The sequence below is a fragment of the Chiloscyllium punctatum genome, chromosome 1, assembly GCF_047496795.1.
Source record: "Chiloscyllium punctatum isolate Juve2018m chromosome 1, sChiPun1.3, whole genome shotgun sequence".
Classification (NCBI taxonomy): Eukaryota; Metazoa; Chordata; class Chondrichthyes; order Orectolobiformes; family Hemiscylliidae; genus Chiloscyllium; species Chiloscyllium punctatum.
In genome coordinates this window covers 129,782,306-129,795,695 of record NC_092739.1, presented here as the reverse complement: position 1 = coordinate 129,795,695, position 13,390 = coordinate 129,782,306, and the positions used below count along the sequence as shown (strand labels likewise).

At 39.4% G+C, this 13,390-nt stretch overlaps 1 protein-coding gene across 1 annotated transcript in view; it reads right to left on the bottom strand.

The window, feature by feature from the left end:
• The window catches only part of LOC140482679 (coiled-coil domain-containing protein 68-like), a 67,499-nt gene extending 54,470 nt beyond the window's left edge, over nt 1-13,029 (bottom strand). The window contains exons 1-3 of the mRNA XM_072580193.1: nt 12,846-13,029; nt 5,418-5,556; nt 2,707-2,793 (exon numbers count right to left, since the gene is read on the bottom strand). Coding sequence (XP_072436294.1) covers nt 2,707-2,793; nt 5,418-5,534 — 204 coding nt within the window. The 5' untranslated portion in view covers nt 5,535-5,556; nt 12,846-13,029. The remainder of the gene's footprint in view (nt 1-2,706; nt 2,794-5,417; nt 5,557-12,845) is intronic.
• Between the last annotated feature and the right edge of the window lie 361 nt (nt 13,030-13,390).

The window sequence follows — 13,390 nt, the reverse complement described above, 5'->3', positions numbered from 1 at the left end:
TACTATTTTGTAGTAATTTTATAATTTTGTAAAAAATTCAAAAAATTCTTCAATAAAAATATTTTTTAACAAAAGAGTTAGTTTCCTCTGCTAAAGTAAGAGAATTTCAAGCGAATGTGGAAAGTGCTCCTATAATGGTTGTGTCAGGGTCTTCCCATTCCTGTCAGAACTATTGAATGCATTTTGTAACTAACTGAGCAACTTCTAACAAAATATTATTGGAATCATACTGCAATAGCATAAAGAAACTGTGCAAGATAATAACCAATTGTCTAGTGTGTGGTGGGACGCTATAAACAAAAACTGTATTATTCAGAGTAAAGCTTTCATCAGGTGATATTGCTGAGTGTGTCATATTTTCACACTGTCACAGCCTGCAATGTGTACAATAGCCCTTTGTCAACCCAAAGTTTTAATGTTATAATTCAACCAGTGACATTGTAGTTCCAACAAAAATGCAAAAATTCCATTAGTATAGGGCATCCCAAAATGTGTTACATCCACTCAGTACTTTGAGTCATAGAGTCATACAGACTCTTTGATCGAACCAGTCCATGCCGAACATAATCCCAAAGTAAACTAGCCCCATCTGCCTGCGCTTGGCCCATATCCATCCAAATGTTTCTTATTCATGTACTTATCTAAATGTCTTTTACATGTTGTAAGTACCCACATCTACCACTTCATCTGGAAGTTCATTCCAAACATGAACAATTCTGTGTAAAAAACTGACCCTCATGTCTTTTTAAAATATTTCACCTCTCACCTTCAAAATATGCCCTTAATTTTGAAATCCCCTATCCTAGGGAAAAGTCACTTGTCTATACAGTTATGGACTAGGCTAGACCTCCTCAAAACATATCAAGCAAGTAGCCTGGACCCTAACTTTGTGAGTTGTTTTAAGCAGGTGTTGAGTGGATAGGTCAGGAGAGATGTAGCTGGCCCAACCACTTAGTTTTAAACCAAACAGAATTTATTTGCAAGATTACAAAATGAAACACAAAACAAAAGAGAACAGAATACAGAATAATTTAACCCTATCCGAAAACTCAACAGATTATCCCAACTTAATGATGCTGTTCCAAATACTTGCAACAATTCCACATTAACACCCCTTTACAAAAAAAAGGAAAGATCCATAAAAGATTTTCACAGGAGAGATGTTAGAGAGAGGGAGAATCATCATGGAACTGCTTCTTTGGGTCCAGAGAGAGGGAGGATCAGCATGGACCTTGTTTCTTTGGGTCCAGCAGCTTCATAACTGACTGCCTGCTAAAACCAAACCAGAGAAAAGCTGAGCTGGGAGAACTGGCCCCTCCCCTTTCAATGTGCAAGTGTTTTTTTTTAAACTTGAAAGCCTGTTTCCTGAGGCAGTATCTGTTAGCTATAATCAAATGGGCCCTAAAACCCTTCGGGGATTCTCTGTGCTTATGACCTCTGTGAAAAAAAAATACAAAGACAACATAACCTCGTTAAAGGAACAACATCATCACAATACCCCTCTTTATTTCATAAATCTCATTAAGGTCACCTCTCAACCTCCTACGCTCCAGTGGAAGAAAGAGAAATCAGATCCTTCAAGCAGACTTTAGGAAGTCAGGAAGGGTATTCAAAAGCAGAACTTCAGATGAGGTAATGCCTGCATTACTCCCGATGTGATGCAACATTGAGTATAACAATAGAAGGATAGAGTAGATGAATGTGTGGCTGGAGCATTGAGGGCTTTAAATTCCTCAGGCTTTTAGGATCATTTCTGGGGAAGGTGAGTCCTGTATGAATCGGATGGCTTACTTTTTGACAGGAACAGGGCCAACATCTTTGTGGGGAGTTTACTATTGATGTTGGGGCAAGATTAAACTAGATGATCTGAGCTGTGAGAAAAGATTTTCCATTAGTAGAGGGGTCAATAACCAAATGGCAGAGAATTAAGTGAAGAGGAAGAAAGCCATGAGGAGAGTTGAGGACAAATATTTTCACTCAGAGGGTGGTGGAGCTCTGGAACTCACTGCCTGAAAGGGTCATTCTGTCAGAAACTCTCATAACATTTTAGCAACATTTAGATATTCACTTGTGTTGCCATAGTCTCCAGGGCTATGGGTTAAAAGCTAGAAAATTGGATTAGTCTAATGAGATCATTATTGACTAGCATGGCCACAATGGGCTGAATGGCTTCCTTCTGTGAGACAACTTATGAAAGTCCATTCAAATAAGTACATAAATACCAGAAAGGGATCAGTTATCACAGTTTCTACCTTCACTGCATTGAGTATGATGGATGCTGCTTTAACTAGTGTTTTACTGGCACTCACTATTTACTAGGTCTGAGGGAAGGGGCTTTGGCTGTATAAAAAGGAGGCATGCTCCTCCAGCTACAGAGTTTGAATTTCACGGCTGCACACCAGGGTGACAGTGTGCACCTAAGTGGCGCACATCTATTCTTATAGCAACTGTCTTCCCCAAAATGGTGAAATATTCCCTGGCATGAGTGGAATCACTCTGGGAGAATGCCAACATAATGTGTGAATTGTTTTTGGTCAGGTGAGTGCAAGGTCAGTCTCACCAATCCAATGTCAGCCATTTTAGCAAAACATGGAATCCTGATTCTAATAACACGCCGCTAATGGTTTACGGTTGACAGTGCGTACTCTTGAGATTCTCACAAAGTATTAGTAAAATCAGCAAATATAAAGAAAATACAAAGAGTACCTTCAACTCTTGAGCTTGTCGATTGTCAGCCACTTCACCTTCATTTCCAAATAGCTGTTGTCGCATATTCTGTAATGTAATTCGCATCTAAATAGAAAGGGAGAAAGATAAAAGTCTGGATAACTGACACCCCTGACTCATCCTGCTCACAGACTGAGTTCTTGATTTCTCTGAGGGCCTTTGCTTGACCAAATCCAAGGCCTTCCCTTAATCAATATTTTAATTAAAATAAACAACCTTCTTGTGTGAAGTGTCATTTTCTAATGTAAGAGTACTATACTATACATGGAATAGAACATTATTTTGCAGTTATTTTTAATTTAGTTATTTGTAAACACAGCAAGATCTGGACAATATCCATGTTTGCGTTGAGAAGTAGTAGGTTACACTTGCACCACACATACTGTCATAGAGTCATAGAGATGGACAGCACAGAAACAGACCTATCGGTCCAACTTGCCCATGCTGACCAAATATCCTAAATTAATCTAGTGTCATTTGCTAGCATTTGGCCCATTTCCCTCTAAAAACTTCCTATTTTTACACCCATCCTGATGCCTTTTACCTGTAAATGTTGTAATTGTACCAGCCTCCACCACTTCCTCCAGCAGCTCATTTCATACACACACCAACCTGTATGAAAACATTACCCCTTAGGTCCCTTTTAAATCCTTCACCTCTCATCTTAAACCTATGGCTTCTAGTTTTGGATTCCCCTCCCTTATCGATGTCCACACAAATGCCAGACAATGACAATCTCTAACAACAGAAAATCGAATCACTACCCCTCAACATTGAATGGTGTTTCCATCAATGAATCACTCAGTATGAACATCCTGAGGGTTACCATTGACCAGAAACTCAGCTGGACTAACCATGTTAATACACTGGCTACAAAGAATAAGTCAGAGGTTTAGGAATACTGCAGAGAGTAACTCACCTGCTGACACCCCAATGCCTATCCATTATCAACGAAGTACAAGTCATGCCCGAAACGTCGATTTTCCTGCTCCTTGGATGCTGCCTGAACTGCTGCGCCTTTCCAGCAACACATTTTCAGCCCTGGATGAGTACAGCCCCAATAACACTCAAGACGCTTGACACACCATCCAGAACAAAGCAGCCCACTTGATTGGCACCACATCTTGAAGCATCCATTCCTTCCACCACCAGTGTTCATTAGGAACGATGTGTATCATCTACAAGATGCACTGCAAAAATTCACCAAGGGTCCTTAGACCTTTCACCTTCCAAATCCATGACCACTTCCATCTAGAAGGGCAACGGCAGTATATACATGGAAATACATCTGCAAGTCCTCCTCCAAGCTGCTCACTATCCTGACTTGGAAATATATCACTGTTTCTTCAATCTCACTCGGTCAGAATCCTGGAATTCGCCTGCTAATAGCATTATAGGTCTGCCTACAGCAAATGGACTGCAATAGCTCAAGAAGGCAGCTCACCACCACCTTCTCAAGGGCAACTAAAGATGGGGAATAAATATTGGCCCAGCCAGTGATGTCCACGGCCCATGAGCGAACTTCTAAAAAACTTTATTTTATGTTGGCCTTTACTTTGGGCGGCACGGTGACACAGTGGTTAGCACTGCTGCCTCACAGCACCAGACACCCGGGTTCAATTCCCGCCTCAGGCGACTGACTGTGGAGTTTGCACATTCTCCCCGTGTCTGCGTGGGTTTCCTCCGGGTGCTCCGGTTTCCTCCCACAGTCCAAAGATGTGCAGGTCAGGTGAATTGGCCATGCTAAATTGCCCGTAGTGTTAGGTAAGGGGTAGATGTAGGGGTATGGGTGGGTTGCGCTTCGGCGGGGCGTTGTGGACTTGTTGGGCCGAAGGGCCTGTTTCCACACTGTAAGTAATCTAAACTTTCAAGACAAGAAATTCTAATTGCTAAAAGTGAACATACATAAGATTATTCAAATTTCAATTGTTGCCTGGTCAATAAATGTTGCTAATTGGAACATACGTGTCTGTTTATTACTGCAGTGGAGAAATACTCAGCAACATAGTATTGTTTTATATCTGACCCTAGAAATTGAAACATTTATGCTCATTATTTTGGGTGAAAATCTAGCTGACTCAATTTGGACAGGGAAACGTCACATTCCAATCTTTTAGGACACAGGCCAAAATGTTGTATTATGTTCATTGCTTGTGGAAATTATAGAATCATGACAACAAGAGGCCAGATGATCCATCATGTCTCTGCTGGCCCTCTGAAGGAGAAATTACTCTAGTGCCACGGTCTGTGATCTTGATTTTTCTTTTCAGCTAATAATCTAATTTCATTTTGCATGCCTCAATTGTTCATGTCTCTACCATGCTGTACCATGCATGGTCATACATTACAGTAAGATTTTTCCCTTGCCCCTTGGATGATCCACCCTTGACCTCAGTTCAACCTCAAATCTCCAATGATCCCAATCTAATCTTCCTCTTTACTGATACCCTAGTACACTGTCTGTTAGATGCCATCTAGAATCCTGGGATGCCAGTCATGCCTGATGGAAATACAGCACCTATTTTGCACAATCTTACACCTGGTTTTCAGACAGACATTGTTGACATTACATGAATTAACCACACGAAATATCACAGGAGTCACACATGGTGCTTTAAGTGATAATAAGAATAAGTTATTCAGCAAGTCTTTGCAAAGTGCATTATGAGTAATCAAGATTATTATTTCACCTTTTTAACGTATTCTGTCTCTTCCTTAATTTGTGTCATGGCAGAACCACAATAGAGTTGTTTCCCTTCTGATTCTTGGCTGTTGTTTTCCAACATTCTACTCTCGGTGCAATACATTTTAGTGCAATAAAAATGTAACCTTTTTAGGTGACAAAGAAAGGAAAAATTTGATTAGACAACTCTTTAATTAGTTTTATTTTGTCATAAGTCTGAATTGTACTTGTATCTTCAATAACATTAACTCTGCATTTTGTCCACAGATGCTGCCAGACAAGTTTCTCCATTTATTTCTATTCTTGAATTGTACTTGTATTTGTTTAGATTAATATCTATTATCTCCTCAGACAGACAATGCTCAATTTAGATCCTTTATGTTGCAATGCTGAAAACTCTTGTAGCCTACATAAATAATCTCCACTTACCTGGATGTTTGTAGCCATAATGACAAAACTGGACACCATCCAGGTCAAACAGCTCACTGGGTTGGCACTCAATCCACCATTTTAATCTTTTGCTCCTTTCAACGCTGGTTACATTGGCTGCAGTGTGTACCATCAATAAGATGCACTGTTGCAAATTACCAAGAATTATTTGATAGCAATTTTCAAACCTTTATCTAGAAGATTTGCTCATTGGCAGGAGACACAGGATGGTGATAGAAGTCGTTCCTATGACTGGAGTCTGGTATCCAGTGGCATACAACAAGGTCAGTGCTGGGTCCCTTCTTGTTCAAGATATGTATAATATATACTGAAATGATGTGGATGAGAGTACGGGGGTTATGATAAGCAAGTTTGCCCATGATACTATGATTGGCCAAGTGGTTGGCATTGAGGAAGAAGGGCTTAGGTTACCGGAGGATATACACTGATTAGTAATATGGGCAGATCAATGGCATATTAAATTTCACCTTGATGAATGTGAGGTGTGCACTTTGGAACAACTAAGGGAGTACTCAATGAATGATAGGACACTAGGAAACTCAGAGGAACAAAGGAATCTTAAAGTCCACAAATTCCCGAAGCTGACAGGACATGTTAATAATTGTCTTTATCTGTTGAGGCATAGATGATAAAAGCAGGGAGGTTATGTTGGAGCTGGCCAGGAATTTGGTTAGACCACAGCTGGAGTACTATGGTCACTGAAACTATAGGAGAAAGTGGGGACTGCAGATGCTGGAGATCAGAGCTGAAAATGTGTTGCTGGAAAAGCGCAGCAGGTCAGGCAGCATCCAAGGAGCAGGAGAATCAACATTTCAGGCATGAGCCCTTCTTCAGGATTCCCGAAGGACTCATGCCCGAAACGTCGATTCTCCTGCTCCTTGGATGCTTCCTGACCTGCTGCGCTTTTCCAGCAACACATTTTCAGCTCACCCAAACTATAGGAAAGATGTGATTACACTGAAGGGGGTACAGAGGAGATTCACCGGGATATTGTTTGGTTTGGAGCACTTCTGCTTTGAAGCGAGCCTGGATTAGGTTGGGTTGTTTTCTTTGGAGTAGAGAAGGTTGAGAGGAACCTGATAGAGGTATATAAGGTTATGAAGGGTATATACAGAATGGATAACAAGCAGCTGTTGCCCTCAGTTGAAGTGTCAATTTAAGAGGGTATAATTTTAAAATGGAAGGTAGAAGGTTTAGAAGAGATTTGAGGAAAATACATTTCACCCAGAGAATTGTGGGGGCCTGGAATATACAGCCTAGGAGGATAGTTGAGGCATGAAACTTCATAACCTTTTATAAAATACTTGAATGGGCACTTGAATCATCAAAATATTCAAGGCTATGGACCAAGTGTTGGAAAGTGGGACTACTGTACATTTAGTGTAGATTTAATGATACTTACTCAATGGGCCTAAGGGCCTGTTTTACTTTATGGTTCTATTACTCTGAGAACAAGCGTAGCAGACACAAAGGAGCACTGTCACCTGCTTGCTCAACTCCAAGTCATACGCCATCCTGATTGGAACAATATCTACAATCCTAGAGACATAGTAAGATAGAGAATTGAAGCAGCAATGTTCCTTTCTGCACTTCAAGCCTGCTCTGCCATTCATTTTACTCTTGGCTCGTCATCCAACTCAGTACAACATCCTTGCTTTCTCCCCATACCATTTGATCACTTTAGCACTAAGAATTATATCAAACCTAAATTATTTAAAATCTAAATCATCACTAAGTCTAAATCTTATACCTGCACTGCAGTGTTGGTAACCTCACCACAGGGACTTTAAAAAAAAATCTATTCATGGAGAGTAGGCATTGCTGGCTGGACCAGCATCTATTGCCTGTCCCTAGTTGCCCTCAAGAATGTGGTAGTGAGCTGCCTTTTTGAAATGCTGAAGCATATCCTAAGAATGAATAAAAATTGTAAAGCATATCATCTCTTCTTAATTGAAGATCTAACAACATACTGCAGATCTGGAAACTAAGACCAAGTTGCACTATGTCGTTGGCGAGAACTTGTTAAGCACAGATAACCTGGTAAGGTGGATGTTGACACAACACTCCCTGATCTTCAACAAAAACAAAATATTATTTACATCAGAAATCTTAATAAACCACAGAGGCCTGGCAGCATCCATGGTGAGAAAAACAGAGTTAGCATTTCAGTTCCAATATGTTGTTTCTTGGTAACTGAAAAGTTGGAAAAATTATGGGTTTTAAGCACTAAGGAAAGTTAGGGAGGAATTATTGGAGCATAAGGTAAAGTCAGAGTAAAGTTAGGGAGAGATTAGAGGTAACAAAGAACAAATAGCAAAGGGAGTGGATATGGTTGTAGAGAAGAAAGGACCAATGTAGGTGTGAAACTGGTATGGCAAAATAAAAAGAAATACCTTTGTGAATACTGGTAATGCTAGAGAGAGTGTAATTAGATGTGTGAATATTGATATACAAAAAAATTAAGGTATATGTAAGTAATTGTCTTAATACATAATTTTAAAATATCAATGTATTGAGAAAGGAATTTCATAGAGTTTCCAAAATAGAGTTTAAAGATCAAATATCTTTGGGCAGCATGGTGGTTCAGTGGTTAGCACTGCTATCTCACAGCACCAGGGACCCAGGTTTGATTCCAGTCTGTGTGGAGTTTGCATATTCTTCCCGTGTCTGCATGGGTTTCCTCCCACAGTCCAACGCTGTGCAGGTCAGGTGAAACGGCCATGCTAAATTGCCCATAGTGTTAGGTGCATTAGTCAGAAGGAAATGTGTTACTCTTCAGAGGGTCAGTGTGGATTTGTTGGGCTGAAAGGCCTATTTCCCCACCATAGAGAATCTAATCTCAAAAATATTATTTTTTAAAATTTTAAGACTTCAGAATAAGCAAAACAAGATTGAAAGGCACATTGTTTTATAACACAGCATAATCTGCAAACTGGCAATATAATAGTTTGCCTGCATTTGGTAACTTGACAGCCCTCCATATGTTACTTTTGCAGATGACCTATATCTTCCAAGCCATTGCATTGTGATTGACAGCACACCAATTCACAGAGGAGCAGAATAAGTGTGAATTAACAGAACACATTGCTACCCTAGTAGAATATAACGCAAAAGGTGCTATACTGCATTTGTATTGTGTGTCAGTGAAACCAGACCTTGAATTATATATTTAATTTTGGTAAGAAAGCCAAAAATAGGAATGATACTTTGCCTTCTTAGGTGGTAGATGATACTAAAGTTTGTCTTTTTTCCATAAAGGAAAATAACTGCCTATAATCTAGTGAACCCTGGATATCTAGAGATATACTGGATTGGATGAAGAGAAAAAGGGAGGCTTATGACAGAGACTGAGGGCTGAAAACAGCAGAAGCACTGGAGCAGTACTGCTTGTGCAAGGGAATCATTATAAGTAAATTAGGACAGCAAAAAGAAGGCATGAAAGGATAATGACAGATAAAATAAAGAAAATTCCAGTTATCCAAAAGTAAGTTCAATGTAAAAGAATAACAAGGAAAAGAACTGAGCCCATTAAGGACCACAGTGGTAATTTATGCATGGAGTTGGAGGATGCAGGTAGGGTTCTGAATGAACACTTTGCATCAGAGTTCACTCGTATGAGGAATGAGATGGTTATAGAAATCAGGAGAAGGCCAGTGCTGCAATTAAATTAAAGAAATCAGCATAGACAGAGAAGAGATTCTGAGTGGTCTGGTAGGCTAAAAAGTAGGTAATTCGCCAGGAGCGGACGAATGTATCCCAGACTGGTGAGTAAGATAAGGCAGGAAATTGCAGTGACTCTGGAAAAAATGTCCAATTTCTCTCTAGCCTCTGGAGAGGTGTCAGAGGACAGGAAGACAGCGAATGTGGTCTGATTATTCGGGAAGGGAGCAACGAATAAACAATGAAACTAAAGGCAGGCCAGTCTAACCACAGTGGTGGGGAAACAATTAGAAGCAATTTTGATGAGCAGAATTAATCTGCACTTGGAGAGTTGGGGATTAGTCAAGAGCAGTCAACATGACTTTGTTTAGGGATGTTACGGACAATACCAAACGCCTTCAAAACACATTAGGAAGATAATCTAGATCCTAACTTTTTCTTATTTAAAAGGTAAGTAAGGTACTATGTTCTGGATGCAATTTGATTGGTCAAACTGTCAGGTTTGAAACAAAACACACTTTATTCATACACTATGATTAAAATGCAAAACAGAATTAAAAGAAAAGAATTGGTTTAATTGTAACTAAATCAAAATGCTTAACTACATACACACACACACACACACACATATATATAGATAAACTACTAATAATGAACTGTTTCAATATAGTAAAATCCCATTAACACACCCTTGACAAAAGCAAAGTCAGTAAAATAGATTGTCTCATATGCAATTCTAGCAGGTGGATGAGAATCCCAGCCTTCTAGCTGTAACAGAGAGAGGAATAGAGGCTTCCATATTTCACTTCAAGACCCCAACTGCTACTGAAGGCTGTTTCTATTGTTCCAACTTTTAAAAAAAAAACAAGACTTCACAAACTGTTTACTTTATTAGCTTTGGAGCAGACTGCTCATCACGTATGTCTGAGTCTTTCTTCATAAAGAATAATAGGACAAAATACATCTCTTAAAGTCACATTATCCTCACAGGGGAGTCATTTCTGACAAACTTGATTAAATTTTTTGAAGAGAAGACCAGGCATGCAGTTGAGGTCAATTTATTTAATGTAATCTACGTGAACTTCAATGAAGCTTTTGGTAAGGTTCAGCATGGGAGATTGACAGTGAAGAGAAGAGCTCATGGCAAATTTGGTCCAGATTAGCTGAGCAGCAGGAAGCAGAGGCTGATGGTTGAAGGGTGTTTTTGTGACTGGAAGCCTGTGTCCAATAAGGTTCTACAGAATTAGTGTTGGGGCCCTTGCTGTTTTTGATTTAAATAAATTATTTAGATTTGAATGCAGGAAGATTGATCAGTAAGTTTATTGATGATACAAAAATTGGTAAGGTGGTAAGTACTGAGGTGGATAGCTTTAGATTACAGGAGGATTTAGACAGGCTGATCAAATGGGCTGATCAGTGATGAATGGAATTCAGTCTGGATAAGTGTGAAGTGATGCACTTGGGCAGAACAAGCAAGGCAAGGGAATACATGATGAACAGTAGGACCCTGGGAATCAGTGATAATCAGAGGGACCATGGTGTGCACAATTTACCAGTCTGTTCAGACATGTCAATGAAGTATTTAAAAAGGCATAGTGGATAATTAGCTTTGTTAGTCAATGCACGGAGCTGAAGAGCAAGGAGGTATGCTGTTAATATATAAATCGTTGATTAGGCCTCAGCTAGAGTATTGTGTGCAGTTCTGGAAACCAAATTATAGCAGGGATGTGACTGCAGTGGAAAGGATGCAGAGGAGGTTTATTAGGACTTTCTCTGGAGAGTTTTAATTATAAAAAGAGATTGGACAGATTGGGGTTGTTTTCCTTGGAGCGGAGGAGACTGAGGGAGCATATGGTTGAGATGTATAAAATTATGAGGGGGATAGATAGGATAGACAGGAAACTTTTACCCTTGACAGAGGGATCAATGGCCAGGAGTCATAGGTTTAGGATAAGGGGCAGTAGGTTTAGAAGAGATATGAGGAAAAGGTTTTTCACACAGAGGGTGATGAGAATCTGGAACTCACTGGCTGTAAAGGTGATCAAGCAGAAATTCTCATAAAATTTAAGAAGTATTCAGATGTACACGCATGATGTCAAGACAAGGATAGAGACAAGGTCCTGGAAAATTATATTAAAATAATTAAATTCTTGACCAGCACAGACTTGATGGGCCAAAGGACCTTTTTCTGTGCTATAGACTCTCTGAATTTATTACTTCTATTAGATATAATAAGCCCACAATTGATTACCATGGCTCCTCCCCTTCTTTAGCAACTTTCCAAGTCACAGTATGAAATTCATGCCTATTCTCAGCAAACGTGGGTCTGGCAGGCCATATTAGCTAAATGCTCAGATATCTAATCAACATCCCCAGATATGTCAAAAATTGCTCCTGGGTTGTGATAGGGGCAGCAGGTAGAAGATCTGGGAGACATTTCATTGTAGTTTTGGTTGGTGGGTAAATGGGATAGTAACAGAATATCACCCTGAGCCACCCACATAAGCTGCTCTCTTTTCCAGCCATGATGTTTAGAGCCACAAATATTAAATACTGTAATGTAAACCTATGTCAGATTATGCTAATTTATTAAAATTAGGATACAGATTAAATTAGAATAAAGGTACGTTTTAGACATGGTAAGGAAAAAGCTTCTGCATAAAGTTTGTGCAATTCTATGCATGTATTTGATTCACCATATTACTCTTTTGTTTCCTGCCATAAGGAAGTTGATCCCTCTGTTCTTAAATCAAAACTAGTGCAGCTAAATGCTAAGAACAGACGTGTACCTAACTTCCTGATCTTACTTCAGTGGAAGGCCTGTAGTTAAAAAGCAGTTCAGCAAGAGTTGTGATCCTACCTAATCCTAACCTGTTCTGGTTTCCATTGCCTTACCTGAGACAAAGGATTCAGGCGTATACCTAATTGAGACATTATTTTGTATGCTCTAACAAAATACACAGCTCAACATATGCTACAGTGCAAACAGAATTCAACTTGACTCTTTGGATTGGAATTTTAACTGAAAGGCAGACCAAATGCAAAGTTCGAATTCAATGATTGAGGTAAGCATACTTAGTATCCCAATCTCCAATGGTTCAGTTTGCAGATACTATGAGGGCAGACTCTTTGTACTTTCCAATCTAGAAATTTCTGATTAAAAAATCAGACTGTTCTATTAAAGGAATGAATACTACATTTTTTAATCTTTCATCTGAACCAGAAATCACAAACCAGGCTCTTTAGGCATCCCTAAACAATTTAAATATTTGCAATTATTGTTAACTTCTGTATATAAAAAAATTAAAAAGAACATCTCACTCACCTTTCTGAAATGAAATGAAACTAGATATGTCTGTAATTCAGCACCTGGCAACTGAGGCATTCCTGACAAAAACCTTTGTAGGCTGATTATCCAAATCTAGACATGGTCACATATACCCCTGCGTTTAGTCAAGATATTTCACAGTTAAAGATCTATAGAAACCCATTAGTTCCTGTCCATACTGCAGAGCCTGTCACTGATACTCAAGCTGCACTTCCTTATTGGCACGTTGCCACGAATGACAACATTACGTAAAGGTAGACTGTCATAGTGTCAGGTGCTAACAGAAGAGTAAATTCATAAACAGACACTTTCTGCTGTAGTTGATTTTAATAGAAAGAATTGCACTATCACAGATAAATATCTCTGCGCCCGCAATGGGGCTATCTTGGTAATACAGCATTGAAGGTCATGCTTGAAGACATTCCTGGTAGTTTAACACATGTATTCTAGCTAGTATTAGCATAACAGCATGTGATGTTTAACATCACATGCACACTCAGCACACAGTCTCCCCATCAATCAAAAATAAAAATGGCCACTAA